The sequence below is a fragment of the Terrapene carolina genome, unplaced genomic scaffold, assembly GCF_002925995.2.
Source record: "Terrapene carolina triunguis isolate 2854851 unplaced genomic scaffold, T_m_triunguis-2.0 Scaffold789, whole genome shotgun sequence".
Lineage (NCBI taxonomy): Eukaryota > Metazoa > Chordata > Testudines > Emydidae > Terrapene > Terrapene triunguis.
Window position 1 is genome coordinate 8,394,042 of NW_020665140.1, and position 27,225 is coordinate 8,421,266.

The 27,225-nt window shown below is 37.9% G+C and overlaps 1 protein-coding gene across 1 annotated transcript in view; it reads left to right on the forward strand.

Moving 5' to 3' along the window:
* Positions 1–27,225, forward strand: part of WDFY3 (WD repeat and FYVE domain containing 3) — a 254,837-nt gene that overhangs the window by 134,946 nt on the left and 92,666 nt on the right. Inside the window, exons 19-29 of the mRNA XM_029913674.1 lie at positions 2,862–3,043; positions 5,821–6,052; positions 9,045–9,205; positions 10,912–11,023; positions 11,441–11,631; positions 14,782–14,934; positions 19,165–19,238; positions 19,338–19,499; positions 21,039–21,133; positions 22,832–22,952; positions 24,566–24,783. Of these exons, the coding sequence (XP_029769534.1) occupies positions 2,862–3,043; positions 5,821–6,052; positions 9,045–9,205; positions 10,912–11,023; positions 11,441–11,631; positions 14,782–14,934; positions 19,165–19,238; positions 19,338–19,499; positions 21,039–21,133; positions 22,832–22,952; positions 24,566–24,783 (1,701 nt within the window). The remainder of the gene's footprint in view (positions 1–2,861; positions 3,044–5,820; positions 6,053–9,044; positions 9,206–10,911; positions 11,024–11,440; positions 11,632–14,781; positions 14,935–19,164; positions 19,239–19,337; positions 19,500–21,038; positions 21,134–22,831; positions 22,953–24,565; positions 24,784–27,225) is intronic.

Genomic DNA, 27,225 nt, shown 5'->3' on the forward strand with positions numbered 1-27,225 from the left:
ACTTTCAAGGCTATAAACATGTAGTAGAGGTTAATGGTTCAAAAGTAGGTTAAAAGGTATCCTTTTAGCACTGAACTCAGATGCTATGAAAGGGTTGATTATTTTCAGGTAGGTCTAACAGTGTTATTGTCTTTTAAATGGGCTTGAAACAATATGAACAGGTAATCCAGACTCTGGACAAAAAGTAAATTCAGCTAGTTACTAAAAACGTATAGGTTTCAGAGTAGCAGCCGTGTTAGTCTGTATCAGCAAAGAGAACAGGAGTACTTGTGGCACCTTAGAGACGAACAAATTTATTTGAGCATAAGCTTTTGTGGGCTACAGCCCACTTCATCTGATGCATCAGATGAAGTGGGCTGTAGCCCACAAAAGCTTATGCTCAAATAAATGTGTTCGTCTCTAAGGTGCCACAAGTACTCCTGTCCTTTTTTAAAAAACCTTATATTATTCCCATTGGAGCTACATGCATTAAGAATTGTCATGATATGAATTACTTGTAGAAAGTTGAGCAGATCATACTTTTTAGTATTCCTCTTTTTTACATTAATTTCATATTCATATTGTTACAAATGTCAGAAGTTCAAGAAATAAAAATGAAAGACTTAATAGCCATAACACAGTGGGTTCTAAAATTCTTCAATCACACAATATGGTTATACCTCTGTTTTGTGAGACTATAGACTCTTCTTCTTGGGAGAGAAATAAATCTTGATAAGTTTGTATAATTTCTTTTGTCTGCATGTAAGCCAAACTTGAACATTTCAAGCTTCAATTGGTATGTCTCTCACTCTTCCAAGAAGTACTGGATTTGAAAAGGCATTGTCAGAAAAGACCTGAAGTTTTCTGACAGTTTACAAACACTGTTTTTTAATTGGCTTGGAAAATCTGCTCCGGTAAAGTGTCACCCTACTATTTTCTGATGACTGGCTAGTGTTGCTGTAAAGTATGAAGGAAATAAGTACCTAAGACCTGATATAACAAGCCTACCAGAGGTTCCAGTTTTGAAAGTGTTGGTGGTATTTTGTATCAAACTGTTTACTTGAGGATTCTTTTTGTAATCAAGAATTGTGTACCCCTAAAGTGTTTGGCTTGTGAGAAACAAGTCTGAAAAAGATGGTGTGTATTTATAAGTTAGTTCTGGGTCACCTGGTTTTGTCCTTCTTTTTCTTGAAATCTATAAGGAATTCAGAGTTTTCCCCAGATGCTGTCACTAAGGTGAGAAGTGAGTGGGTTCTTTTGCCTGAATAGACAAAGATGAAAAGAAGGCTGAGAGAACTCAGCTTCTATTAAGTTGTTCCCTGGTAGATGAATCTTCAAGGGTTTCCCCCCCCCCATCTAAAATAGAGCTTGGAGCAGTGAGTGTATAAGAAGCTAGTGTAATTGGGTCTTGGGAATTGTTCATGCCTTCCAAAATTAAATTAAAAATGCTTGTTACACAAAATGAGCAATGTTTCAGTTAAAATAAAGCACATTCAATGTTTTGAAAATGAAATCAGCAGTTCTTTTTGAAGAGTTAAGAACTAGGAAAGAGCACAGTATAGTTCTGATCCTGCTAAAACACTAAACTGCAGTGTAAATTTTGGCAAATTATTTTAAACTCACTGACTCCCCAGATATAAATTGGGGATAATAAGTCTCATCTATGTTACACACATATTTTGAAGATTGATTACATAATATTTGTATGGAATTTTAAAAGTCATTATTTAATAGTTTTTTAAATAAAATTGATGCAACTAACTGATTTTTTTCATATTTACTTGGTAAATTTGCTTTGAAAGAAGTCTCAGATTTTAAGACAATTTCCAGATTGAGGCAAAAACTATTTGAATTTTGGCAAAATTTCCTGTACTTTTCCAGTGGCCTTAGTCAATGTTCTGATTTATATTATATCTTTCTTAAGCTCATAAAAGATTATTGAACTGTTATTTCAAGGTATGTCAAAATTGAGAGTTTAAGTTGGCAGTTCCGTTTTCTCTGTACAGTAGTTGAAAAGGGAGAAAAAACCTCACCAAAACATTATCGACATATCTGAGAGAACCAATATCACAGGTCAAAGTTCCCTATGACCTTATGAAAACTCCTCATCTGTGTCCCACCTTTATATGACTTGGTCACTAGTTAATCCATCTCTTATAAAGTTTTTAATAATGGTCCTTTGTACTATATTTGTGTAAGATTATTTAGAGTGGGATTTTCAAAATTGTTGTCCTACATCTCTTCCCACTGAAGTCATTAGTAAAACTCCTGTTGACTTCAGTGGGATTTGAGTTGGGACAATGTTGAGCAATTTTGAAAACTCCACCCTTCATACTCATATAGAAAGTACTAGAGTCTTGATAGTACATCATTTTGTGTCACTTATGTACTTCCACGATGAAAATGAAGAAAAATATTGCCGTAGGAGATAGAGCTTCAAGTTACTGTTTCAAAGCAGGTAAGAACAATAAGAGAAATGAAGTAAAAAGAATTAATCAGTGCGCTTAGGATTTTCTTGGATAAAAAGTAAAGAAACATAAGTGTGGAAACTGTTAAAACTAATAATGCTATACCAGTTTCTCTTTCTGCAACTCTGTAAGGGAATTCATATTATCAGACTCTGAAAATACATGCTCAATAAAGTAAACTTGAAAAATTCTGTGTTCGCTCTTTCATTTTAATTGAAAGTAAAGCAATATTTGATGATTTACTCAGATCATGTAACTTTTTATTAGGTTTTTGGTTGCCTTCAAATGTATTTGCTTTCTGAAATGTCAACCTTAATTTATTGATGTATAGTATTTTAATGTAAAGCCTAAGGAAATAGAGGAGTAGACTGTTATGATAGCCACCATTTCCCATTAATATTCCTTTCTTTTTAGTTGATGACTTCAGTGAAGAATCATCCTTCTATGAGATTCTTCCTTGTTGTGCTCGATTTCGCTGTGGTGACCTCATAGTGGAAGGACAGTGGCATCATCTTGTTCTGGTGATGAGTAAAGGCATGCTGAAAAACAGTACAGCTGCACTTTACATTGATGGACTGCTTGTTAATACTGTGAAGGTGGAGTAAAAACTTTACATTTTAACTTTGTGTTTTTCCACTAGACTTGCTATATTTTCTTTCACATCGTACTGATGTATTTTACTTGTGCCCAGGGTGATGGAGCATCATTGCTTCCAAATAGAAAAGACTTTTTCTAAGTTCCTTGCATCATTCCTTACACGCACTATCAGTAACAAATGAAGCAGGGGGTTCTACAAACATCCTCCTTCATTACGCGATCGTGATTCAGTCCTACTACTATTAAAAGGAAAGAGGTAAAAAACAAAATCTATTATGTGCTTTGTAACAACAATGGGGGGGGACCATCATTCATTACTGATAGGATTTGAATCCTGAACCTTCAGAACTGCAGCATAGCTTAAACTATTGGACTAACTACATTAGACAGCAGAAGGCTGTTACCCCAGGGAAGGAGTGGGTTGTTGAGGCTACATCCTGAGTCTGAAGTTTAATAGGGGGGAGCTTGGTCCACTCTCTTGCCTTTCCCTCTGGGAGATTTTGCCCATGTGGTATCTTCAGTGGTCGGAATGGCCCAGTGTGGCCATATGTTGGGTTCAGGGTGTGGTGTATTCGGGAGGAGGCTGGAAAGCATTAGGCAATCTAAATAGAAGGATTGCAATAAGCACTCCTTATATTCTTTTTTTTATTGAGGGATGAGGCATGCTTAATAGTACAGGTCAGGAATTTGATACCCAAATGGCTAAACTATGAAGCCTAAGGCAGAGTAGCAAATATCAGTAAGGGTCTGATCCTGCAAAGTGTACTAAAAGTTCTTCACTTTGTACTGAAGTCATTGGGACTGACGGGAACTCAACACTGGGCAGGATTAGGCCTTAAGGGAACTGGATCAGTGTTGAGGAAAAGATGACATTCCTTTTAACAGACCTAAAACGTTACAGGTGAAACAATGTTTTAACTATAAACATATGTCTGGCACTCTGTATTAAGCCTGCAAAATGAGGAATATAATAGTTTTGATGAACTTCAGTATTTCATACAAATTACTACCCTTTTTTAATCTGATGACTAGTCTATGTTAGTGTAAGGGTAACCCACGTTTCTCATTTAGGATGTTTTTTTCCAGCTGTATGAATCTAGTTAATTTGTGTAAAATAAAAGATGGCAGTTTTGTTTTGTTTTAAGTAAAGGAGAGCTTAGTTGTATGGCACTAGAACAGATCTCTTGTTTGGATTCTTCCGTGAAGTGAGAGATCAACAGTTCAGCCTCTTTAAGCCTTTCAGATTTGATTTATGTGAATGCTATAATGGTGTGAAGCAAAATACTCCTGATATGAAATTTGAAAGAAGCAGAATTGAAAAAGCTCTCCCTACCATGTTACTGAAAAGAGAAAATGTTCAGCAAAGCTTTGGAAACACTGTAAAAGGGCAGTCTTCCAAAAATGTTTTTCTTTCCCAAAGCCTGGTGAAATTTCCAGTGTATAATTGTAGACGTATGTTTGTGTGCTACAGAATCTGTTTATCTTCTAAGCAGTTCTGTTTTCCTTAAATGTAAATGCCAGAGTTTTGCATGAAGCTACAATGATGAATTTGAGCAGGAAATTGGTTGATAATGGCAGTCCTTTCTTTAAATTTTATGTAAAGACCTCAAGTGTCTATACCAAATTGTAGCATTAAATTTCATTTAGTATACAAGTTTGTAGACCATTGTTTCAGACTTTGTTCCATATATTTTAAAAAAAAAAAACTTTGTACTACTGTATGTATTGGGAAGTATCTGTTTAGTCGTTGGACTTACTATATAAGGGGCAGTGTTTATTCCTTAGATCAGAAAGGCAAATTTGGTTCTGTTTCCCTGTCACTGGAATGAAATAACTTTGCTTATTTGTGCCTCAGCATGATCAGGGTGTGAACTACCCTTGCTGTTCTCTTTAATTTTCAAAGAATAAGTGGAGGGATCACTAGAGTATAAAATCATTTTATGGCTATCTCAGAAATATTGACTGTAGCTGTAATTTTGTGTTCTAGTGATGTAGTCTGGCGTGTTATGTTTTTGTTGTTTTTTGTTTCTGTTTTTTAGAATTTAGGTACAAAGATAAAATGGCGATGAGAGCTAGAAAAGAGCCAGTAAATAAAACAATGAATCTAGAGTAACTTCTGTATCAGTATGTAACAGCTCCTAACATTTGGCTTATTTTGAAGTTTTGTGTTCTTTAAAATTCTTTAAGAATGAGCTTGGTTTTGGGACACAGCGTGGCGATAGGCGCGGGAACGGTGCGGTGGGGTGCTGCAGCACCCTCAGGTTTTATGCGGGGCTCAGCCCTTGCCGACCCCAGGGCTCTGCTCCCACCAGCCCCGTGCCCGAGGCTCTACATCTGCCCCAGCTGTGGTCCCAGCCTTGGCCCCCTTACCTCTGTCTGCGTCCCCCTCTCCTGGAGCCATGGCCCTGCACCCAGCCCCAGTTCTAGAGGGCGGGGGGGTCGCGGACAGAGGTAAAGGCGGGCGCAAGGTAAACAGAGGGCTTTGCAGTTTCGCAAGCTTTCAGCACCCCCACTATAAAAAGTGTTCCAGTGCCACTGAGCATGGCTCTGCCACAAAGTCAGTAATCTTGTGCAAGTTACTTCACTTCTGTGTTTCAATTTCCCTTTAGCAGCATAGGCACAATTATCTCAAGAGAAATGTTGCCATAACTAGTTAATGTTTTACATATATATTTGAACACATGAAACGCTTTCTAAATTTCCAAGTTATTTACTTTCTTTTTGTGATAGCTTTGTACTCCTCCTAACAGTTTTGCCACTTGTTTCTCTTTTACAGCTTCACTATGTTCACAGTAGCCCAGGCGGGTCAGGTTCTGCTAATCCACCAGTAGTCAGCACAGTTTATGCCTATACTGGCACACCACCTGCCCAACGCCAGATCTCCTCCTTGGTTTGGCGTCTGGGACCAACACATTTCTTAGAGGAAGTCTTGCCTCTTTCAAGTGTTAGCACCATTTTTGAGCTGGGACCAAATTATGTTGGAAGCTTTCAAGCAGTGTACATCCCATGTAAGTACAAATAAATTTGTTGTAAATGATTTTAGAGAGGATTATCTTTTTGGATCTTTTTTAATTCCGAATCTACCCTGTGAACAATGGAAGCCCATTTACTTACTGTTTGAGAAAAGTGAGGGCAACTCATAGGAAAAGATGTTACTATGAACCAAACTCTTAAGAGCTTAGAATTATCTCATAATTATTGTTTTAACATATGGACTGTGAATAAATTCTTGGTCTCCAGCATCAATATATAATAGCATAATTCTTTTCATTGATCCACTGATTTAAACAAAGCTATATTGAAATATAATGGCTAAACATAGCTCTACAGAGAATAAAATTACACTGGACAAAATGTAGTGCATACAAAATTATTAAGGGTTTATTGCAAACAAAGGCGAGCAATGATTACATTGGTATTGTAACCATTTTCGAGAGTTCTTTTTGGAAATGGAATGTGGTGATGGTGTGGTGATTGGGAAACAGTGGGTTCCTCCTCATTTGCTCTGACAGGATGATGAACAGCCATCATCCAGGATTTTCCTGCGTTGTAGAACTCCCTCTTTTGCCTCTGCATTTAGATTCCTACCTCACTGAAAACAACATGCAGGAAGGAAATTTCCATGGCTACCTCTGATAGTCACAGAACGCTCAAGCACAAAAGGCTAAAGGGAAAAAAAGAAAAACCAACAAAGAAAAAAAAATCAACCGTACTGCTTCTTACAGTAGCTTTTTCCCACAGGGACTGTAACATTTTTCTGCTGTCACTGAGAAAAACCTCCATTATCTCAGAGGAGTGAGGCAGTGGGTGAAATGAGCTGTGACAGAAAAAAATAACCACAGAGCTTGCCTGAAGGACAAAAGAATCTCTCCCATGAGGCCAAAGGCTGTCCCAAAAGTTGCAGCAGAGAGACAGCATTTGAAGTGGTGTCTGGAGCTGAGAAGGACAAAATTGTCACTCTCAAAGAGGAAAGAAGCTCATCTTAGAGGCCTTCCAACCAGTTCGCAAGATTTGAGGAATCCCTGTTATAGACCTGTTCACAACAAAATTCAGTGTCAAGTGCTCCTTTTTCTGGCAGCAGGTATCCAGACCTAATAACTCTAGCTCTGGACCCATTTGCTATTCCATTAATTTTTTCTCTAGATTATAGTTCTCCTGCTTATGTGGTGAGTCCTAAAGAAAACTGCTCAGCACAAGACTTCTTAAAACCTAATTGCCAAAAGTGACCAAGGCATGGTTGGCACATGGACCTGCTGGTGCAAGAAGTAAAGAGCCCTATGTCCTTATGCAAATACTTTATTCAGTAGGGTCCAATGATGAAGCAGACCCAGGACTCCTGAGTCTTTTCTCCTGACTCACTGAAGCTGAGCTGCTTCATTGGGGGTGTTTTAGGGCACCCATGAAAAAGTGACCACTTTCACATTCTTACTGCATAAGCTGAGTTTTTCCATGTGATGGAAGGCAAAGATTTTTTTTCTTTCCAGCTAGGCAGGCTAGAATGTTTTTGTCAAAGCCTAGTCACTTGTTCCTTTACTGTGTGCTGTGCTAAGCACTGTAAGGGGTTTGGTAGATGGTACAACTGTGGGGCCTTCTTCCTTGGTATCAGATTTCCCTGAAGGGTAGGTGCCTTTTTATGCCCTCAATCTGGTTAACTTCCCAGTGTCTCTGCGTAGTCTGAACCTGTATGAAACTGCCTTCAAGCCCCCATGCTGGCAGATTTGCATTTTTCTCCCTGAAGGTAGTTGTTGGAGACCAAATCCCTTACTTAGGAGAATAGGAGAGCTCTCTGTTTTCCTGCAATCCTCTATGTTTGGTCTTACAGAGAGATAAACTGCTATCTCTAGGTCATTTGCCCCATCATATATTTTGCCAAAAGTCCTGTCCCTCTTTCAGCTAACCAGGATGCCTTCTTTCTAAGTTTTGGTCCCAGTCTTAAGCCATAAAGAGAAAAACTTGGCACAGTCTGGACCCCAGAAGAGTCCTCAAGGTATACCTAGATTAGAAATCTTCAAGGGAATATTTTTCCATTCATTGTCTTGATGGGTTAAAGGAAAGACCCCCCCCAGGCATCAAAATATGTCATGAACGAAGGATCAAATCTGGTATCCAGGAGGCTTAGGAGAACCACAGGAATTCCCTGTCAAGTGAGTTTTAGAGCCTACTCCACTGGAGCCCTAGACACTTGCTGAGCCAGAGAGAGGAGACATTAAGTGAACAAGATTTGCACTGCACCTTTTCACTAGTCACTGCAGATGCAGCTCTACCGCGCAGGGGTGGAGCAGAACTTTGTGAGAAGCATCCCCTTCCAGGGCAGTGGATTCTCTTTGCCTTTCTTACTTCCTCTGGGCCTTCAGATCCCTCTTCTAATTCAGCCTTGGATCTCATTCTCCTTTCCTAGAGTGTTACTCTTAGCAGAGGTTATTGTCAGGTTGTCACAAACCAAGCCACAGATAGGCAAATCAAATTAGCCAGTAAACAGCAATATTGTTTCCATGGCTTGATCACAGCAGTGCATATTCCCATCCTAGTGAATTTTCTAAGACCAGGCTTTGGTAACAGACTTGCCTTCTTAGCAAGGTAAGTGGGGTGGTCTTAACAGCTCTCTTTTGGGTCAGAAAGAAACGGGGGAAACAGCATGACTTAGTTGCCCATCTTGAATGAATGAGGAGGGGGAAGCCAGAATTTGTACTTTCAGTCACAGACAGTGAACTGGCCATTAAGGATGAATATAATTTACCTTTGAATAGGAAGGAAAATAAACTTGTTGCTGTTTTTAAAAATAGGGGGCATGTTACACAAGTTCTATGCCTTCTTGTATATAGGCTCAGACTGTACACAGTGCTGTTTGATGTTGATTCTATCTTTAGAAGGGTTATTCATAGCCACTGAATTTATTTTGGAGGCCTTTCTATAGCGTAAAATGTACTGCAATTTTACTTTTAAAATTTACTGTACAGAAAAACAGTTCTGGTTTTAAAATAAGTTTTTCTTATCTTAAAGGTAAAGATTCTAAATCGGAAGGAGTCAGCCCATCTCCAGTATCTTTGGTACCAGAGGAGAAAGTCTCTTTTGGTTTATATGCACTCTCAGTTTCTTCACTTACAGTGGCAAGAATAAGGAAAGTTTACAACAAATTGGATAGTAAAGCTATTGCCAAACAGGTATGTTAGAAAACCCATGGTATTAACTTCAGAAATTTGCTAGGTTAAAAATGGTCTCAGACTTATAATTCTACATATTTTCACTGTTAATTTTTGTTTTTAATTCTGTCTGACATTTGGGCTCTACGCTGCTGTGACAGCCATCACCTACGCCCAAATTCACAAAGGTATTTAGTCTCCTAATTTCCATTGAAATCTGTGGAAGTTAGGTGTCTATATACCTTTGTGGATCTGGGTCCTACTTACTAAAAATGTTCTCTGTGTTCGTTTTTTTTCTTAGGTAAGTTTTTTAAACTGCACTGCACCATTTTATGGGATGATGCTCTTAGATGATCCTCTCCATTAGAATTACTAGTGACAGTTTTATTCCTTTTTTCCCTTTATTGCAGATGCTCATTGTAATTCCCAATGAAAATATTTAAGGCCATAGTGTAGAACAAGAAAGTTGATTTCCTTTACTTGGAGCAATATTATGTCTCTAATTTTTACTCTGATTTGTGAAACTGATAATCAATCTAACAAATGATGTTCTTAGCTAATTTAATTTTTTTAACCTGTCACTGAATTGATTACTTATGGGATCACCATTTCTAAGTGTTTTAATTTGTTTAATAGAAATTAGGGTCAGTGGAAATCCTAGGGCTTGTCCAACTTCTGTGATAAGTTATCTTAGGGCCTCTTTGGGTTATTTGAAAGTTAATTTTATTTTTAAACCTTATCCATTCTTTACCATGAGAGAGAGAGAAAAATTGTCACATCTGTCACAGTTCAGGGCAGCTGCACCTGTACTGCCCCTCGGTAATCCAGGAAGGGCACCCACTCTTAGGGTCCAAGTCCCCAGCCGTTGCCTTTCTACCTGTGTGTGTGTCTCTTCTGACTGTAACATTTCCAGGCTGCACAGTTCCCTGGCTTCACAGCAAAAGACCATGTATGTAAACAGGCCTGCTTGCTTCTCCTTTCAGGGATGGTACACAGTGTAATTGACCACAGTTATAAAGTATCACTCCGCACTTCCTATGCAAACATATTTATTCTTAGGGTATAAACAGTACAAAGAAAATTTATTAAAAACAATAAATACTTACCTACATACTTGCTAATAAATTTACCAGAGATTCTTCCCTACCCCCCCCCCCCAGTGTCTCCAATGTGGGCTCTGGCAGGGGAGTCCTTCAGACCCCCTCAAAAGGGTCCGTTACGTTTCACAAGTTCAGAACAGTTTCAGCTGTGAACTAGCACACACGAAAAGTTAGTAGTCCAATCTTTATACAGTTCAGGAGTGGTTGATCTGGAGTTTCCAGGAGCAGGTAATCAGTAAACAATAGGGTTTTTTCCCCCTCAGGGCATGGCTTCAAAGGGGTGGATTTTGAAGTAGATCAGTTGCATTCCCCTCATTCCTAACTATTTCCTAGGAAATTCACACATGGTGTCCCCAAAAATCCTTTAAAATACCTAATATCTCCCAGAGATTGCATCCATCCTTCCTGCTCCTAAAGAAGTTCCATACAATCCCACAATAGTATACAAACATTTTCATTTTCAATACAATGGGCCCTCAAAGATATTAAACATAATTCAAAAAGGTTTAACTTAATTCCTTAAGGTTTGCCTGGAATGTTGCAGGATACTGTTGTAGAGAGACAACATCATTTTCAACAGCAAAAATCTTCTGACTCAATCACTGTCTTTCATGGTATTTTATTCAGCTGGCTGTTTCTTCTCATGAGAATGCCACACCAGTGAAGCTACTGCACAACTCAGCAGGACATCTGAATGGACCTGCACGCACCATTGGAGCAGCTCTGATAGGATATTTGGGTGAGATAATTTGATGTTAATGTGTGTTTACTGCATTAAATATTTTTGATTTACAGTATATAAGAACAAAGGTCTAGAAGGTGGATATGATTAAGTATCCATCAAATAAAGATTGTCTACATTATTTTATTGTATTAATCATGTCATTTATTTTATTAATGTGTTTTCTTTGTTTAATTTCTGCCATTTAAAAAATGTAAACATCACAATGACTTTCCACAATACCTATGCTTTCATTAAGCCAATTAAATAACTTAAACATAATTCTTCCTCTTCCTTTTTATGGGCTTAATAAAATTCATCAACTTTATTTTTGTTTTAATTAAACTGACAGTAAAATATGTCTGTCTTGTACTTTTTATGATTCGTGTACAAAAAGTGAGGTAGGTTTTAATAATTTTATTTTTACCACCTTAGGAGTAAGAACATTTGTCCCGAAGCCTGTTGCCACTACATTACAATACATTGGTGGAGCTGCTGCTATTCTGGGTTTGGTAGCCATGGCATCAGATGTAGAAGGACTATATGCAGCTGTGAAGGCCTTGGTGTGTGTCGTAAAGAGCAACCCATTAGCCAGCAAAGAAATGGAAAGAATCAAAGGTTATCAGGTATGTAAGAAGTTAGACATAGCAGACCAGGTAGATTGAATTTCTGTGTAACTTGGCACTCTTACATTTCAATGCACTTAAAAATTGCTTTTTATTTATTATATTTAGTATCAATTGCTGTTTTTAAGCTTGCCTTACTATCAGTTGAATAATATAAATAAGGTCTTGGACTTCATTGGGGCATCCTTAAATTCCATCATGCTAAGAGCTTACTTGCCAAGAGTTTGTAGCACTCCCCCTTCATTATCTACAAATGTGGCTTCAACCTGTGTACTTGCCAATGTGACAGTCCATGAGCACCATAGTGAAATCATAATGTGCTAGCAGACTCTTTCAGCAGACACTTTGCAGTTGATCATGAGTGGGAGCTTCACAACTCTGTGGTGAACAATATTTTTCAATCTATGGGGTTCCCCCACCAGGGATCTGTTCACCTCCCAAACAAAAAGTAAGTGCAACATACTCTGTTCCAGAAGAGCGCTGGGTCACCACTCACAGGATGATGCTCTACTTCTTCCATGGTCAGATCATCGGAACTATGCCTTTCCTCCATTTCCACTCCTGCTTCAAGTTGTGTGCGTGATTCAGCAGGACTGGACGGTTTTGGTACCCGAATCTCCTACACATGTCATCTCAGGCACCGATCATCATTTTTACGTTCCCCAATCTACTGACTCAGGAATAGCAAGATCAGGCATCCCAACCCATGGCTACTACATCTGAGCCTGTTTTTTGGATGGGGATTGTCCTTAGAGCAATCATGTTCTCAAGCTGTACAGAATATCCTTTCTAATGGAAGGATTCCACTAGGAATTGCTACCTAACCAAGTACAAGCATTTCTCTTTTTGGGTGCACTTTTCCAGAAACCACAGATATTCTTCTCATTCTGGACTATATTCTTTCCTTGAAGACATCAGGTTTATCTGTCAGTTCCTTATAGGTCCCCTTGGCAGCAATCAGTGTATACCATGTGCTTTCATGGGGCTATTAGATCTTCGCACACCCTCTGAATAGCAGATTCTGGAAAGGCCTAATCAGTAAATTTCTGCCTATAAAAAAGCGTACTTCTTAATGAGACTTGAACCTTGTTCTCTCAGTACTCACTAAGCCTCCTTTTGAACCATTAGCTTCTTGCTCCGTGTCTCTCCTATCCATGAAGGTCGCATTCCTCGTAGCCATCACCTCAGCCAAGAGGGTTGGTGAGCTTGGGGTGCTGATGATGGATTCTCCTTACAGTGTATTCCATAAGGACAAGGTTTCATTATGTTTACACCCTAAATTCACCCCCAGAGTAGTCTGAGTTTCACCTGAACCAGACTATCTCCTTACCTGTGTTCTTCCCAAAACCTCTCACATTGTCAGAAGAAAGGAGGCTCCATTCGTTCGACGTTGGGTGAGCCTTAGCCTTTTACCTGCAGAGAACAAAAACAATCAGAAAGTCCCATAGACTATTTGTTGACACAGTAGAAAGGGTCACGGGTCAAGCTGTATCCTCTTAAAGAATCTTGAAATAATCTTGGACTGGATTTTGCTCTGTCAGCTGTCTAGTTTTCCTCTCTCTTATGGGGTCAGAGCTCATTCCACAAGAAGGCAAGCAACATCTGTGGTGTTGCTTCACGAGGTGCCTTACTTGATATTTGTAAGGCAGCTATGTGGAGCTCAGTCCAAACGTTTGTGAAACACTATGCCTTTGTACAGGATTCCTCTACTAGTGCATCTTTTGGAACAGCAGTCCTTTGTTCAGCTCTGCTGTATACAATCTTGCTCCCCCTTCTTCCCCCCCCCCCCCCCCGTATTTGAGTACTGCTTGTCAATCACCCACAGTGGAATATGCATAGGGAACAGCACTTGAAGAAGAGATAGTTGCTTGCCTTATAGTAACTGCAAGTTCTGGAGCACAAGATGGCAGCTTGTGCTAGGGCGTCAGAGTACTGTGTATCAGCCCATTTCAAAGTCATCATTGAAGTCCTTGGGTGTTATTGAATTAGAAATAATTCCCAGATATTTTATTAAGGCATTCACCCCATCGTCAAATAATGGTGTCCTGTTGTTCCGATAGAATCTATTTGATCACATAAGACCCTGCCAATACTTAGCCTCAATTGCTGAGTTGAGGGCTGAGTGAGAGTCTTCATTCAAGCTATCTTCAGTTTTGATGGGTTTAAAAAAGACATTTAACATTATTTTAACGCTTTTTTAGGGTGGCCTTTTTCCAAAAGAATGCCCCAAGAGAAAAGACTGCTGTTTCAGTATTGTACTTTCTAGTTTGCTTTCAAATATTGTAATGGATCTTGCATATTTAATACAATCCAGCTCAATAGACCATTTCTGCTCACTGGGCACAACACCCAGAATATCAATGTTTTAGAGCCATTGATTACATAATAATCATCAAATCTGCCATTATGTTTTTAAAAACTTCTAGGATATAAATAGTGTCTACTGGTTTTCTGACCTAGTGTTTTGCTGGGGATTAATAAAGAACCATAATTCATGGATACTTTTTTTTAAAATGGCAATCCTAGGACCACAAAAAAAGCATATGATCAGTTTTATGGAATTACTAGATTAGGGTCACTAAAAGTTAGAATTCAGCACTGTTCAGATTTTGGATATAAAGCACTTCTGTAACTTGCCTTTGAATCCCCAGATATTCCCTTCCTAATTGTAAGACTTCAGATTAGAAAAGCCCTCCTTGCTTTGGCCATTAAACGGCCTTTCACTTGCCATATTGAATCAATGTTTTTGGATAATCCTTTTGTCTGATATGGTACTTGTTACAGCAGTGCAAATTCAGTGCAGCACTAGATGTGTGGCCCAGCCAGTGGCAAAGAATATTAGATCGTTTAGGAGCAGGGAAATATTCCTCCAGCTCCACATTCTTGCCTTTTTCCAGTTGATCCTAATTCCATCTTCCTGCTTTTGCATCACACCCTTCAAGCTTACAAGGTTAAAGGAAGTTTATTGGTCCTACGTTTTATAAAAGCTTCCTTTTGTTAAAGTGGATTTACTGTGTCCACATTTGCTGGTTCCATTGTGCTTTGATAAGATTCATATTTTCTTTGTCTGCAAAATATTTGTAATATGGATTATTGACTGGATCAATGGTGTAGAAAGAATGTTCATGTGCTGCTAATTTTTTCCCCCAGTTATTGGCAATGTTGCTAAAGAAGAAACGCTCCCTTTTGAACAGCCATATTCTACATTTGACCTTTTCCTTGGTGGGAACTGTGGATAGTGGGCATGAAACCTCCATTATTCCAAATTCAACTGCCTTCCAGGATCTGCTATGTGATTTTGAAGTACGTACAGCATCCCTAACAACTAGAAATGTTATTTGGATGGTTAATGATTCAGGTGCTAATATAATACCTTGGCAATAAATCACAACAGAGAAGGTGATTATTGTGAGAATATTATACTTTATACATAGTTCAGTACAGCGGACAAACTGGAGAGCCTCTGATCTACCATAGTGTAATTCTCATGGTAATCTTCCTGCTGCAATTGCTTCACTGCTAATAAAATTATTACTGGATACAAAAGATATACCTTTTCATTGTAGAAGAGGATGAGGATTGCAGTTAGCAGTTGAACAGCAGTTTCTGCTAACCTGTATGTTTTTATGTAGTAAATATATTGAGATACAAAAGATACATTGAAACTAACAATGGGGTAAAATTCCAGTACAGCATGTTCGAATCTGTGTATCAGATCCGCATTAAAGTTCCATATGCATGGCCTACAAAAAGAACCCTAAGCTTGCAGTTTTAAACCAATAAAAGTAATCCAAAATTATGTGCAGTTATTCTGTCCCTATCTTATGGTATTGTGTGAAGAATAGCAAAGCATTTTACATAAGATGTTACCCAAGGTGAATATAGCTGGACTTCTTGGTAATAGTGACCATAATATACTAGTAATTAAATTTAATATCCTTATGGCAGGAAAAACACCACAGCGGCCCAATACTGTAGCATTTAATTTCAGAAAGGGGAACTACACAAAAATGAGAGGGTTAGTTAAACAGAAATTAAAGGGTACAGCACCAAAAGTGAAATCTCTGCAAGCTGCGTGGAAACTTTTTAAAGACACTATAAGAGAGGCTCAACTTAAATGTATACCCCAAATTAAAAAACATAGTAAAAGAACCAAAAAAGAGCCACCATGGCTAAACAATAAAGTAAAAGAAGCAGTCAGAGGCAAAAAGGTATCCTTTAAAAAGTGGAAGTTAAATCCTAGAGAGGAAAATAGAAAGGAGCCATAGACATTGGCAAATGAAGTGTAAAAATACAATTAGGAAGGCAAAAAAAGAATTTGAGGAACAGTTAGCCAAAGACTCAAAAACTAATAGCAAATTTTTTTTTTTAAGTACATCAGAAGCAGAAAGCCTGCTAAACAACCAGTGGGGCCACTGGACGATCGAGGTGCTAAAGGAGCACTCAAGGACGATAAAGCCATTGCAGAGAAACTAAATGAATTCTTTGCATTGGTCTTCACGGCTGAGGATGTGAGGGAGATTCCCAGACCTGAGCCATTCTTTTTAGGTGACAGATCTGAGGAACTGTCCCAGATTGAGGTATCATTAGAGGAGGTTTTGGAATAAATTGATAAATTAAACAGCAGTAAGTCGCCAGGACCAGATGGTATTCACCCAAGAGTTCTGAAGGAATTCAAATGTGAAAATGCAGAACTACTAACTGTAGTCTGTAACCTATCATTTAAATCAGCTTCTGTACCAGATGACTGGAGGATAGCTAATGTGACACCCATTTTTTAAAAAGGGCTCCAGAGTTGATCCCAGCAATTACAGGCCTGTAAGGCTGACTTCAGCACCGGGCAAACTGGTTGAAACTATAATAAAGAACAATATTGTCAGACATATAGATAAACATAATTTGTTGAGGAAGAGTCAACATGGTTTTCGTAATGGGAAATCATGCCTCACCAATCTACTAGAATTCTTTGAGGGGGTCAACAAGCATGCGGACCAAGGGGATCCAGTGGATATAGTGAACTGAGATTTTCAGAAAGCCTTTGACAAGTTCCCTCACCAAAGACTCTTACACAAAACAAAGTAAGCTGCCACGGGATAAAAGGAAGGTGCTTTCATGGATTGGTAACTGGTTAAAAGATAGGAAACAAAGGGTAGGTATAAATGGTCAGTTTTCAGAATGGAGAGAGGTAAATAGTGGTGTCCCTCAGGGGTCTGTTCTGGGACCAGTCCTATTCAACATATTCAGAAATGATCTGGAAAAAGGGGTAAACAGTGAGGTGGCAAAATTTGCAGATGATACAAAATTACTAAAGATAGTTAAGACACAGGCAGACTGCAAAGAGCTACAAAAGGATCTCTCAAAACTGGGTGAGTGGGTAAAAAAATGGCAGATGAAATGTAATGTTGATAAATGCGAAGTAATGCACATTGGAAAGCGTAATCCCAACTATACATATAAAATGATGGGGTCTAAATTAGCTGTTACCACTCAAGAAAGAGATCTTGGAGTCATTGGTGGATAGTTCTCTGAAAACATCCACTCAATGTGCAGTGGCAGTCAAAAAAGAGACAGAATGCTGGGAATAATTAAGAAAGGGATAGATAATAGGACAGAAAATATCATGTTGCCTCTACATAAATCCATGGTACGCCCATATCTTGAATACTGTGTGCAGATGTGGTCACCCCATCTCAAAAAAGATATATTGGAATTGGAAAAGGTTCAGAAAAGGACAACAAAAATAATTAGGGGTATGGAACAGCTTCCATGAGAGGAGAGATTAATAAGACTGGGACTTTTCAGCTTGGAAAAGAGACTGCTAAGGGGAGATATGATTGAGGTCTATAAAATCATAACACAAGAACTAGGGGTCACCAAATGAAATTAATAGGCAGCAGGTTTAAAACAAATAAAAGGAAGTATTTCTTCACACAATTTATAGTCAACCTGTGGAACTCCTTTCCAGAGGATGTTGTGAAGGCCAAGACCATAACAGGGTTCAAAAAAGAACTAGATAAATTCATGGAGGCTATTAGCCAGGATGGGCAGGAATGGTGTCCCTAGCCTCTGTTTTCCAGAAGCTGGGAATGAGCGACGGGATGGATCACTTGCTGATTACCTGTTCTGTTCATTCCCTCTGGGACACCTGGCACTGGTCTCTGTCGGAAGACAGGATACTGGGCTAGATGGACCTTTGGTCTGGCCCAGCAGGGCCATTCTTATGTTCTTAAGATAATACACAGGACTCTGATCACGCATTGTTGAGTTCTCTCTGCTTTTTACCTATGCAAAACACGAGCTGAGTTAACAATCTTATTTCTGTAGTACTTTGCTATTTTTTTAATTGTGAATCCCTATTTTCAAATGTTAACTCCCTAATAGGATATTCTATTTTGCTCAAATCAGCTCTTAAGGCACGGAAGTGCCCAGTTTTCATCCCTATGTGTCAATTTAGGTGTCTAAATACACATTTGGGGACATTATATTAAGGAGAACATGTGTGAAAATTGAGCCTATTTGTTCCTGTAGCATTTCCTTTTAATTAACTTTCATGGAATTCTTACAGCTCTGTTATTAGTGCCAGTGACGTGCTTTGAAAATCCACCAAGGTGTATTATCATGCGTAAATATATTAAGGTTATGAATAAATAGCCAGGAAATGTAAAGTTGATCCTTTGACTTCAACCTTTCACAGGTGATCTACAGAAAAGAAAAATGAGTTTGTGCCCATTTTTGCTTGTTTAAAATATGCTAATACACACAAGTATTGTGTGCCTGTTAATATTGTTGTTTATATTATATCTAACCTAAATCCAAAAAAGCAAAGATGTGAACAGATCGAACTACCTATATTGCAGACCTCCACTTCTGAATCAGAGCAACAATAGAGTTGTTTGAGATTTGTCAAATTGCCTTTATTTTCCAGAAAACCAATTCGCTTTTTTCAACATTGTATTGTTTTTTGAAAAAAGTAATTTTTAACCAAAAAAAGTTTGTTCAAAATTTTTTCAACAAGCGTTATTCTGCTGATTCAGCATTAGATGTCTTGAGCCAGCTGAACAGATTAACATAGAGTAGGATCTTCAGCAGAGCAGTATCTCCTTTCACAAAGAATAAGATCATCAAAATAATAAGTATTTTGTTGAAGATCCTGCTGTACAGTGGTTTCACAGAGATAATATATTCAACAAAGTAACAGCTGTGGTGTCAAAGATCTTGTTCTCCATTAAACTGTTCAGTTTGGGTCATCTCTGCTATGTTTTTCATGAAAGACTCTGAGAGCAACTCGAAAACTAATAAGTTTGATATTAAACTCTGATGGTATTAAACTTAACTCCCATTTTACTATACACAGAGATAACTTTTGGTGCCCTGTGTTCTTCTATAGTCTTTTGTACATCTTTTTTTTATAAAACAGTAAGCTGGGGCTTGTCTATCTCTTGGTATATTAAATAGGATGTTAACTTTTTGTTTAACTTAACCAAGAATATAGATTTGTATACAGAATGTACCACTGTGTATTCTGTATTTCAGGTCTGGCTTCATGCACCATATGAGCTTCATCTTTCGTTATTTGAGCACTTCATTGAACTTCTCACAGAGTCCAGGTATTAGTTGAAACTGGCTTCATAATAAGGCCTATGGGATAACAAATTACACAAATACACAGATGTTCTCATTTTTATTAAATCTTTTCTCTCTTTCAGTGAAGCCTCAAAGAATGCTAAATTAATGAGGGAGTTCCAGCTAATCCCCAAACTGTTGCTGACTCTTCGAGATATGTCTTTGTCCCAGCCCACTATTGCTGCAATTAGTAATGTACTGAGCTTTTTGCTTCAGGGCTTCCCCAGCAGCAGTGACCTGCTCAGGTAGCACAAACATTTACTGATTTATTTTAAAGATACTGGTGCTTTTGCAAGAAACCTGCTGATAGTAATTCTTCTAGGGTGACTAAAGTAAAGAGTTTTTGTATGGAATAGTTCCAGTAGAAATGGCAGAACCAAACATTGAAAATAGTTTAAAGCCAACGCATCGACTTGTATCTTAAATCCAAGTCAAAACAGAAATGACTGAATACTGATACACCTTAAAATGTTTTCCAGAATGTAGGGCAGTAATGAAGGAACACAGTGTTTTAATTCCACAGCTACTATGAGAGATTATGAAACTTCCTTGGATATTGTTAAGTCTATGTCATTTCTACTTAAATTGAGGCATTGTTTCAGAACCCATAGAGTTGTCATACTGCTCACTGTTAAAATGCAGCATTTGCCAACGTTTATCACACTTATCTGAGAGACTTACTTCTAGCTAACAGGTAAAATTCTCTGATAAGATAAAGTTTGCCACTTGTATGTTATGATATTGCATATGGGTAAAAATTTGCAGTGTTTTGAGTATTTTGCAACAGGGAGGCTGGTTAGTTTTTTTGGCTTTTTTGCTTCTTGAGCAAAACCAGTAAAACCAAAGATTTGAATAGGATCAAACATCTTGCCTGGCTCCATTTTTACTATGCAGGACAGAATTTACACAGATACTATAGGGCAAAGCTTAAATTTTATTATTAAATGAATAAATTGTAACATTTGGTTCCTTGTTCCTACCACTCCTCATGGCCACTGGCTTTCCCTGTACAGCAGCCAGAACCTCGGTGGCATTTCCTAGAGTGAGGCCACAATTAAGAGCTCCAGGGTAGGTGGTGACTTTTCCCACAGTGACTTGTCAGCAAAACAAGAATAAAGAGAGACAAAATAAGATTAAAATAAAAGAAATAGTATATGTAACTCTGTAAGAGTTAAGATAGGTAGGTACATCTTGGATTAGTTACAGTGATATATGCAATATCTTACTTTGTCCCTTTCCTTAGGTGTCCTGTCACTAAGACAGTCTCTTCCCTCCAAGGAGCTGTCATTCTTCGCCCTTTCTGAGATCACATTTGTGTTTGGCTATTTTTTATGCCTGTGGGGGTGAGATCATTCATTATCATATCACCCATGCCAGTTAAGATTTCATTATCATTTTAAAGGGTAATGTTTGATAAAGTATACCATCTTGGGGAACATATTATAGTCTCTGAGCAATGATTGTCCCCTATACCTTTTAACATTCCTTTGGTCTGGATCTGGAGGTATTTCCAAATTTCCTCTCTTAAAACCTAGCATTTTCAGTGTATTTTACCTAGTAAGTACATTAGCTATCTGAATGGGTCAAAGTGACTGCATTCTGGTTTGCATATCAGTTGACCAACAATGTTAGATTGAGGCAAACTTTGTCTTTACAAGTGATGGGATTAACATTTTTGGTATACTTTTATCTTTCTAGTATTTTTATTCTATTAGATGTGAATTATTGACAGATTAAAGTCCATCTGTCACAGAAATACACAATGTAATTCTCTATCCATAAAGGTTTGGACAGGTCATATCTTCCACTTTGCCTACATTTGCAGTCTGTGAGAAGTTTGTAGTCATGGAGATAAACAATGAAGAAAAGCTTGAAACTGGTAAGTAGCTTCCAGTGCTTGAGAAATAATCATCTGAGACACACTCTGTGTGCTTAAATGCTCTTAAATTGTTATTGATGATGATCTCTACATTTTAATTCTAGTATACTGGCTCCAGCTTAGTTTTAAATGTTGTGTGCAAAGCAAGCAGTGCAAAAATAAAACCTGTTTGTATCTGCTCTCATTTTGTTTTCCTTCACTTAACACTATATTTTCTTTCTACTTCCTCCCACTCACTTCTTCAAAAACAGTTGGGCATCTCTACCTCTTAAATGAGAGAGAGATGACTGGTGCCATCTGTCCTCCAAATGTGGCATCTCTTTCACTCAGTAAAAGGAAGTGAAAGCATCAATTAGTATGGTCTGTTGTTTCTTTCACGCAGAAAAAATAATTGCCTATGTCTCCTCTGCAATTGAACACTTTGTTAGGTACTTTTAAAACATTTTTTATTTAAAGCTACAGACATAAGAAATTCCAGTGAAACTCCTGTCACAAGGTTGAAGCAGGAAAATGAAGCCACTGTATAGTCCCGGCATCTTAAACTTCCTCCTGTCCTGAAAGTTCCAAGATCTTATTGATCCATCATTAGTAACTATAATTAAAAGCTGCAATTAAAAACAGTACAATTGTAGTAGTGATTGTTCAATTGAGGAGATATTAAAGAATATGTATTGTACTTCTATCTCTGAATTTTGTTTTTCTTTCCCCTTATTTAAAGGAATTTGCCTTTAGTATCTATGGAGATCCTTTGTTTAGCATTACAGGAATCCTTTATGTATTGTGTGAGATGTTACTGGGCATGTTTCTCTTCCTTGTTTCCAGCTACTAAATTGTATTAAAAGAGAAGTAAATATGGAAATATCTTCCTTTAGCATTATTTTTCAAGTAAGTATTTGCTGTAGCTGTCACAGGGATATTACACAATTCAATGAGTGGGGAAGTGATTTGGTATATCATGAATCGGTAGACAAGTGGATTCTAAGGTCGATTACTAAGGTTTGGTCCATTCAAACAAAATGTCTGAGAAACACCTGTTTGCAGTAGATCACTCCCACTCTTCTTTTTTCTGCAAACACCTATCTCTGGACCTCTATGCACCCACCCTCTTTTTTTTTTAAACTTCCCTCAAAACATGCTTTTCCTGCAGAAGGTAAAAACCTGATTTTCGTCTGTGTGCACACATAGGTTCACAAGTTGAAGTGAAGGAAGGTACTGTAGAAAGAAAGACTAAGAGGGGACATAACAGTTTCAAATGCATAAAAGGTTGTTACACGGAGGAGGGAGAAAAATTATTCTCCTTAACTTCTGAGGATAGGACAAGAAGCAATGGACTTAAATTGCAGCAAGGGCAGTTTAGGTTGAACTTTAGGAAAAACTTCCCAATTGTCAGGGTGGTTAAACACTGGAATAAATCGCCTAGGGAGTTTGTGGAATCTCCATCATTGGAGATTTTTGGTTAGACAAACACCTATCAGGGATGGTCTAGATAATACTTAGTCCTGCCATGAGTGCAAAGGACTGAATAGATGAGCTCTCAAGGTCCCTTCCAGTCCTATGATTCTATATATCCAAACTGACTGTATTTTGTTTTTTTCTATTGTTCACCCTGCTTTTAATGTCTGGTTTTATTATTTTCAACTGCGCTTGTTTAAAGCTATCTGCTTCATATTTCACTTAATTCCTGTATTTTATGTTTAGGAACAGAGGATGATTTTGGAGGCCTTGCTTCTGCTAATCTTATTCTTCTGCGGAACAGACTTTTAGATATCCTTCTCAAACTTGTATACACGTCTAAAGAAAAGACAAGTGTTAACTTGCAGTAAGTACAAATAACTCATCTGATGAAAAAGGAGGTGACTGTAACAGTGGGTTTGATTTATGATAACAGGTAAAGGGGGAGAAAGTCTGCTGAGCCACGCTCTGGTCACTAGTTATACTGGTATAAATCCAAAGGAACTCCATGAAATTAAGTGAAATTATTCATAATATACACTGGTGTCACTGAAAGCAGGATTTGGCTTTGGCTACACTAGAAAAAATCAGATATGTAATTCTTCAACCATGTATTCCCACGTATGGTAGCAACAGTGGACAGTGTTTTTTACTACTGACTCATCTAACTTTGCTCTGCATCCTCCAAATCATCCTCTAATTGTGTTTAGACAGTATGATGGTAAAAACACCTGCACCCTGTCTGAGCGACAAAGCCCGCTGTTATTGCTACCACAGGATGGAGCTGCGCCAGAGAAGAATTATGTGGACTCTCCCTAAGAGAAACAAAAGTTTTTTGCATTTTATTTCATGAAATAACAATTGCAGTGATTCCATCCGTTCATTTTTAAAGGTGGGGGTGGGGAGGGAGGTGGTGTTCAGTTGTGTGACTTCGCTGTTGTTGGGTGGTTGTTGTTTTTTTACCCTTAATCTACACAAAACCAGGTTTGGGATTTCCTAATGCTCTCCTTAATTCTTTATTTATAACTTTTATATAACAAATTCGTATACAGTGATCAAGGAAATACAAAATATAAAAAAAACAAGCCATCCACAGTCACAGCGAGAAGGGCAATCAAATTCCAGAAAACTTAAAATTTAATTATCAAATAATCCCAGTATAAAAAGATTCTCAGTAACTTCATTAATCCTAAAACATTAAAATATATTTAAAATTTCAGGTGAAGCCTGATCGATTTACAGTTCATGAAACAACAGATCCATAAAGGAGAGCGAAAAGGGTCTTGTACCCTTTGTGTCGAGTTTGGATCTTCTGTTTTAAAGGATTCTAACAATCACTGCATCGAGTAGCTGCACCAAGCCAGCTTGATGTATTTTTGTGGATTACTTAGCATATTCAAATTCTGCCATAGCTTTTAGGCAATAAATCTTAAAGCTCAACCATAATCTGGGAATTCAACAATTTAGTACATCCCAAATTTGTAAATGATATATTCTACATTTTTTCTAAAGTTTCTGCTTAACGCTTTCCTTCTGACTGTGCATGGCACAAAGATTTAATGTTTTCCAGTTTTTTGAATAACATCTGTGTAACTTTATAACCTGTAAATGACTCACATAAGAAACAGTTATATTATCTAGAAGTTGTAATTTGTAGACATAAATTTCCTGTTTTAGCCCCCAGTTTCACATCAGTTTTTAGAGTAATCTCAAAGCCAATTGTAATAGTCCCGATGACTATGACTATATTCTCAATCCTCCCATTCCATTGAACCAAATACTGACAACTCTGTAGTAGTTGCTACTAAAGAAATCTGATTGACTGTTCCTTCTTCTGTAACAGGTAGCACTCACCTGAGAAACCAGTCCATGCTTTGACTGATTTTAATTTTCTCTGATGTTCTTCTCTGTGTCTGATATTGAAGCTTTGATTCTTGCCAGGCTGTCCATTATAGGAAATCTTTTACCTTTTTTCATTAGGGCATCTGAAGAACTGGTCAGGACCCTGGGTTTTGATTGGATTATGATGTTTATGGAAGAACATCTGCACTCTACCACAGTTACTGCAGCCATGAGAATTCTTGTGGTCCTGCTAAGTAATCAGCCTATACTCATCAAGTTTAAAGAAGGCCTCAGCGGTGGAGGCTGGCTTGATCAGACAGATTCTGTGTTGACAAATAAGATTGGCACTGTGCTAGGTATGAGCTTTCAGTTATGATGATTTAAGGATGTGTCTTTTGATATTTTTATCGTCTAAGAATTGTATGTTACTATTACAAAATTAATCTTATAATACGGAGTGTTATCAAATAGTTTCAGTATTAAAAGGTTTGTTGTGTTGGTTGTCTTGGTTGCTCCTTCCCATTATTTGTTTAGGCTACTGAATTTTGGTTTTCTTAAGTGAAAGCGTGATATTTTTACTACTCTTAAAAGTGGTATGGCCACATCATAATGCAAGTTTCAATACAATTTTCTCTTAGAGTGAAATTGCCCCCTCACCTCCCTGCACAATGCCTAAATAACTAGATTTTGTACGGTTTGTGGGCCACTGGATCAATTTTGAACACCTCCAGCTTGCCCACAATGGCCAACACCAACTCTCTCTAGGTGGATGCTGTATATAGCAGAAGATGTCCTATTTGATTATTGCCCTCCCCGTAGTGCTACTGCACTGTTTGTGTTGTTTTGCTGGCCTTCTGCTTTTGGGGGAATTTCAGCTTGAATGCCAGCATATAGCATTTCCTTTCACTACAAATGTGATTCTTTACAGGTAAACAGTGCTAGCTGTACAGTGTAAATCATCTCAGCTGAGGACGACGACAAAGGCCAGCTTTAGGCTTGTGTGGATGAGAAAATTGCACTGGTTTAACTTAAGGTGTGTTTTGAAACGGATTTAGTAGAACTAGAGTGAAAGGCTGTATGGACAATCATATTTTGGTTCAAATGAGGCTTGTTTTGGTTTAGCTTAAATTAATTAAGAACAGGTTTAATTCTTAGCTCATTCTTCAACCAGACTATGTGTGTCCACACGGGTTTGCATTACTTCATTAAATCTGTTTGAAAACTTATTTAAGTATAAACAAGTGCAACTTTTGCATGTGGACAAGCTTAACGCTTTTAACTTATAAAAGTGGTTTTGAATCAAGATGAAAAGAAAAAGCTACATGCCTATGTTCTGCTTATGATTTCTTCAGGGGAAAAGAGTAATGTTGTCTTAAATTAAATTGTAAGAGTGGGATTTTCAAAAGCACTTAGTGTTGGTCTAACTCTGCTCCCTTTGAAGTCAATGGCAGTTGAACTGATTTTGCAATGTGGCATCCCTTCAGGGGATAGCATGTTCAACTTGTGAAGCTGGGAATCACACAACTGAAATTGAATTTCAAACTTTGTAACTAAATCACTGTGTGACCTTGAGTAAGTCATTGAAACTTGTCTGTTACTTCATGCATAAAATACAGTTGATAAAGTTCACCTGACTTGTGCAAAGCACTTGGCAATCAACAAATGAAAAGCAATATGCCTTTGTCTGATGTAATTATATCAAAAACACAAGATAATTCTTCAATCATTTCATTGAGCAGATTAAAAACTTTCATTCTGTTTTTCTCAAGCAACTGTTATATAACCCTTCTAAAAGTGTCTGATTATTATATAGTATGCTAGTAAATACATAACAATGTTTAACTAATCTGCCTGGTTTTCAAGTTACTAGAAATGGTGACTTCCTCAGAGAGAAGTTTTAGTAATAAGTTTGTGACTAATTCTCAGACAGTTCAAAATATTCAAATCAGTACAACTGACGACTATTTAGTGCCATCCTCTGACTCAGTCACAGTTTTTCCATTGTGAAGTCAGTGGGGTTACTAATGGTGTAAGTTATTTTAGGATTTGGCCCACTGGGTGAGAGAGAGTTTTCATAAAGCACAGTCTAGAACAGATGTACAAAATTACAATTGACAGTCATATAGAAGTATGCATACCATTTGTCCAGTCCAGCAATATGGAATTTTACATGGGAAGCTTTGGCGTTAACAAGTCTTATGAAGTATTGACACACACTCTTGTGGCAATGGTAAGGAAAAATTCCTGCAGTTCTGAATTATGCCCTGTAGTTATCTGTTTTTTTTTTCTATAGTGAAGAGGCTAGTGTTCTTTCTTCTTTCCTTCCTTCCTGGGTACTCAGACAGGAGGTTTGCCCCTTTCTCCTTCCTGTCAAAGAGGGAGATTGTGACAAAACTCTCTTCTCATTAGGGAAGTATTCAGCATCAACTTGCTGGAGATGCCTTTTTCTGCTCTTCCTTCGGCACATAAGCATACTTCATGAAGTGTTATGTATATTTATATATGTAAGTAAGAGGAAGAGCACAAGATGACTGGGTAGATATACAAGATGACTTGCCTGCTCATCAAGGTGACTCATCCCTAGTGGACAGACGCATACATTTTCAGACTGGTTGTATGGTCTGTAGTAACATAGAGAACATTGCACAGCTGGTCCATTTGTGCAAAATCTGGGCTAAAACTTAAATCTCATGAGTTTAAGTACTGCCCTTAAAAACTAATGCTATGGCTACACTGTATAGTGCGCCACTGTAGGCTCTGTAGTGTAGCCACTTTAAGCTGATGGGAGAGACCTCTCC